At 49.8% G+C, this 5068-nt stretch overlaps 1 protein-coding gene across 1 annotated transcript; it reads left to right on the forward strand.

Moving 5' to 3' along the window:
* The first annotated feature begins 1921 nt into the window (after window positions 1-1921).
* Window positions 1922-4383, forward strand: LOC123133072 (patatin-like protein 2). The gene is made up of 4 exons (XM_044552610.1): window positions 1922-2232; window positions 2315-2496; window positions 2579-3224; window positions 3353-4383. The coding sequence occupies exons 1-4, from the start codon at window positions 2008-2010 to the stop codon at window positions 3641-3643; spliced, it is 1344 nt and encodes a 447-aa protein (XP_044408545.1). The 5' UTR covers window positions 1922-2007; the 3' UTR covers window positions 3644-4383.
* Window positions 4384-5068: the final 685 nt, after the last annotated feature.

Here is a 5068-nt window from a genome sequence, read left to right on the forward strand (position 1 = left end):
TACTATAATGAGCCAGTTGGCATAATCATGTAATGTTCTAGCACAAGACGAGTTGAGATGGCATAGCTACACTCATGCCAGTTGTGCTTGGAGATGATTTTCATCATAAATTTAAAATATTTGACCTTGAAGCAGACATAGTGATTTTTATTGGTGAGATCACAGAGCTACTCTATGTGTAATCACAAGATGATGATGATGATGATGATGATGATAACGATGGATGGGGGAGTGCAACGGACAATGCATCTTGGAACATATCCTAAAACTGAGATCTGGGCAAGGTATCAGCTGTACAAACACTAGGCTGGGTTACCATGCATCCATCTGCTCACCCAGCAAGCAAAGCTATGCATTTAATCTCGATGTAGCAGGAGGGTACCCGTCATATGTAATGGATGGACTATTTTCAAATCACGGTTTGGGTGCGAGCGGGGGCTATGCTTTGCTCCCGCGGTTTGATAATCTTTGGCTAATATGGTGATCGATCAGTGCGCTTGTCAGCTTGTGTTGCAGTCATGCCAACATTATTTCTGCCCAACAGCCCAAGGGTGGCGAAACGAGTGGTGATGGAGTGGAGAAAATGAATACCTCCACAAGACCCGGTACATACATAGGTTGCCGGGCTCGGAATTGTCGTCAAGGGTTGCATTTGGCGACTTGGCCTACTAGACTTTAGGGCAACAACGTACGACAATCATCATGGAGGCACCGGCCATGCACCTCATCACGCCATGATTGCAACTTGAGGGAGGCGTTGACACACAAGTAGCTAAAGCCTTCCGCATTGCATGCACACATTTGGTTCCTGCCATACCCATAGGGATGAAGGTGACATGCACATTTATGTTTCTGGTAATGAAGCCTTGCAAACAGAACCAATCTTGAATATATATTGACAAGATTTCAAATTCAAGTTCAAAAACATGGGTAGGTGCACCCCTTTTTCAAAAAATAAATAAATAGGGTACCCATTTTTTCAAAAACATGGGTAGTTCACCTCCTGGTGACTCCTCCAATAGTCCAGGTGGCTACCCTCCCTGAGATCGAGGATACGTCGCTGACCCCGGTTGGGCCTCGCCCCTCAGAGCCAGGTGGACAGCCCCCACCCCACCATGTACGCCGGCTCCACCATCGAGCCACGGACCACCAGGCCGAGCTGGTGGAGCTGCCTACGCTGCTATGCCTCGCGACCAGCCCCACCCTCATCTTGTCCGCGGCCACTCCTAGTGGGCCTACCCTGACTGTCGTGTCTGTGGTGGTGACAACCGCGTTGCTGACCACTCCGGTGGCGTCGCACTTGCGTCCACACTGGACTATGGTATACTCCAGGAGGGTCAGATCGGCGTCGACTCCAGTGACAGCCTCTCATCGTAGCGTGCACCTCGATGTAGCCAGACCGGTGGACAGCCCGGTTCCATGCATCCCTGAGCGGGCGGAGATCCGGGCGGAGGCCCAACACCTGGAGACAGGTACACCAGACATCCCTGCTAGTTCATCCAATTGTTCATTCTCTGCTCTTGAGTCCGCCCTGCTGAGTTACTTTGTAATTTCTTGCATCTTGGATCTGAAGCAATGTAGCCGTGATGGTTGTGATTATTAGTCAAGTTATAGGCGTTTAATAAAAAAATTAAGAAAAACAGTCAACAACCATTGGCAAAGGAAAATCGAATGAAACAAATGGCGTGACATCAGCCGGCCGAGAAATAGTTATTTCTCAATCAGTTGGGGTTGCAGGCGCGCGCTCCCTTATTTATTTGATGAGATGCCATTTATCTTCCTCCATGCAGAAGCAAAGGTTGGTTGCCGGTGGTCGGTCGCTCTCTCGCAACCTTGGTCCGACGCTTGCTTTCCTTCCTTTTTATTTATATATATTAAACCCTTGATTGATTCAACACAATACGCGAGGGAGGTTGTCTGTCTCTCGCTAGCCCAATCTCTTCCTCCTTGCTTCCCTCAAGTGCCCTTGTTCTTTCTCTCAACCTTGCCACGCAGGCTATTTAAGGCATGTCAAGCAACAAGGATGAGCTCGAGACACCACTTCTCATGCCGGAGGAGGAGGAAGGTCCAACGGCACGGTTGCTGGACCAAGGATCAGCGGACCCGACACCACGTCCACGGCTCCCGCCACCCAAGTTTGGGGAGGTCATCACGGTGTTGAGCATTAACAGCGGCGGGATGCACGGGCTCATCCCCACGGTCGTCCTCAAATGCCTCGAGGAAAAGCTCCAAGTAAGTCAACCACAGCTCTCTCGAAATGTTATGTTATGTTGTTAGACGAAGTAAGTCGATCCATCTCTGTTGATGTGTGTAGGCTATTGACAGGGAAGATGCCCGAATAGCGGACTACTTCGACGTGATTGCGGGCATGAGCGCGGGCTCCATGATCGCGACAATGTTGGTGTCGCCAAACACGAACAAACGGACAAAGTACACCCCTCAGGAAATCCAGGATTTCTATGTCAAGAACGGACCTAATATCTTCCCTTCCAAGAGGTAGGTATTCGAGATACTAAGTTGTCATCTTCGTCGGTAGACAATGTGTAATTAATTCTCATTGTTTGTTTCACATTCGCAGGTGGTGGCGGCGGCCGCTGGACCTGCTAATCGCATCGCGTGGGCCAAAGTACGACAGAACGTTCCTGCAGAAAAACAAGATCAAGGAAGTCACGAGTGAGCGCACCCTGAGCAAGCTCGTGGCGCCTATGTTCGACGCCAATATTCTCGAGCCTCTCATCTTCTCCTCGTTCCAGGATGCCGTGCAAGAACTAGTTGAAGAGGCCGGACCAGACATGCCGAATGTCTGCATTGGCCCGCCGGCGACGGCCATGCCAACCTACTTCCCAGCGCACTACTTCGATATCTGGGTCAGTGACATGGAGCCGGCGAAATACCACCTCATCGACGGCGGCAACAACCCCACAATGGCTGCCATATCCAAGATCACCAGGGAGCAACTTCTCAAGAATCCGGAGTTCCACCCCAGCGGCATGGATTATATGAAATACCTCGTTATCTCTGTAGGCGCATGGTGTGCAGTGCACGAAAATGTGCCAGCCAAGCAGGGCGCCTTCAACTGGTTTCACAGCAGGCGCAATAGCCACAGCCCGGTCACTGACACCTCCTCGCATGCCAGCGCCGTGTTGGCCGACTGGCAGGTTCGCATGCTCTTACACAATGGCAACCGCGTGCGGAAGCAGAACTACCTCTACATCCAGGCTCTGGTACGTACGTACATATGTACAAGTGATCAACCACAAGTGATCAACCATCGCGTTTAAGTAGCTTATTACTATGTCCATATATATGTTGTAGTCCGTACATACAAACTAAAACATGTGTATGTATGTAGGCACCATTGTTCGGGGAGGCCATTTTGCCAATGGACAACGCGACGTCAAAGAACATGGCTGACCTGCTCGACATTGGCTACAAGTTGCTGGCCGAGAAGGTGGCTATGGTGGACTTGACCACGGGGAAGTACGAGACCGTCGAGGACGAGAATGCACCCACCAATGATGCAGAGCTCCAGCGCTTCTCCGAGCTTCTAGTCGCCGAGCGCAATCTGCGCCTTAAGGAACAACAACGACAACGACAAGGAGAAGAACAAAATGGGGTTCATTTGCTTAACATTATTGAATAATCAATAATATATGGTTGTCGATCCACCAACTCATGACCCTTATCAGGGAATCTTGATCATTGACCAAGCCAACCAAGCAAAAGTTTGTTATGACTCAATTAGGAGAAGTAAACTATGATGAGAAGATCAGAAGGAAACATATCTTTATGTGCCAGCAAGGGTACATGGACGAGGGGTGCGCGAGGAGACCCGATTGCCCTCTCAGGTTCGGTGGCCACCGTGGATGTGGATGGGGCGGCTCTGCTAAGGGCGACGCTCCTCCTCGAGTGGCCAACCTCCCATATCATGCAACCACAAGTATGATAGGGTGTTGCTAATTGATCTTATCATATGATCATTGTGTTCTCCCTTTTGCAACGCACGGACACATTTGCTAGTAATCAATAATTTATGGTTGTACATATCAATCATTGCAAAGACCGAGGGTTGGTTTCCCTCTTACATTAACAAGTAGTTTAGCTACTATCATGTTTACAATACTAGCTAGCTCATTGCAGATGTCAGCCAGATGTATCATTGACCGGAATGCGATGAGGACGTCCGGCCAGCACTGACACGGGGCCAATATCCTTTTTTTTAGATTAAGAGTCGGGATGATAGTGCATAACGATGCAAATGGTACCAAAATAGATTGATGAGGACAATTAATATCTCATTTTTCTTAAGACGGCACAACATTGTCTTATTATAGACCAGGTCCTAAAGTGTTTCGATACGGCACGGAGCAGTGGTGGGCGGCGATTCAGGCGGCGACTCGCGGTGGCGGCGTGGTAGGTGTTAGACATAATCTTGACATGGAAGATTCGGGTGTGTGGCCTGACGCGTGGTGCGGCCGAGCTGTGGCGCAGCTACCGAATCGTGGGCTGTTTGTTGCTCCCTCGGTTTCAAAATAGTTGACCCAACTTTATACTATTTAATATAAAGTTGGGTCATCTATTTTAGAACGGAGGGAGTAGCTGCGTGTGTGCGCCCTAGCCGAGTTATGCGTTTGTGGACTTAGTTAGTGCGTGCATGTAGTTAGCTGCTTAGTGGCCAGCGTGGTGCATGCGTGGGTGAGTTAGTGTGTGTGGCCACTAGCCTGTGTGCGTGGGTGTGCTATATAAAGTGTACTCTGCTGTGAGGCTAGGTGACGAGGAGCCTGAGGAGAGATGTAGTCTTCAGGTGCGTGTGTGCGTTTACCTTGAGTAGTAGTAGCCGGAGTTAGTCTCCAGGGCGTGGTCTCTTATGTATGATCCGGTGTGGTCCGGAGTTGGGTTTGAGCTCGAAAGAAAAGAAAGCGCCGTTCATGCGGCGACGCGTTTGTGCGCAGGAAAAATTGTCTCCTTTCACCTTCGTCTCAGAGAGAGAGAGAGAGAGCTATTGGAGGTTTGTCCCAATAGTACATGCCGGACCTAAAGGCGGCGGAGGAGCTCGCATACCATCGTG

This window comes from Triticum aestivum, chromosome 6B (assembly GCF_018294505.1).
Source record: "Triticum aestivum cultivar Chinese Spring chromosome 6B, IWGSC CS RefSeq v2.1, whole genome shotgun sequence".
Taxonomy (NCBI): Eukaryota; Viridiplantae; Streptophyta; class Magnoliopsida; order Poales; family Poaceae; genus Triticum; species Triticum aestivum.

What these genes read in the sequence shown, in the direction of transcription:
- LOC123133072 (XM_044552610.1), top strand. Translation starts at nt 2,008, where the DNA reads ATGTCAAGCAACAAGGATGAGCTCGAGACACCACTTCTCATGCCGGAG. An exon ending in GCCTCGAGGAAAAGCTCCAA is followed by an intron (nt 2,233 to 2,314) that starts GTAAGTCAACCA and finishes TGATGTGTGTAG; the next exon opens with GCTATTGACAGGGAAGATGC. An exon ending in AATATCTTCCCTTCCAAGAG is followed by an intron (nt 2,497 to 2,578) that starts GTAGGTATTCGA and finishes TCACATTCGCAG; the next exon opens with GTGGTGGCGGCGGCCGCTGG.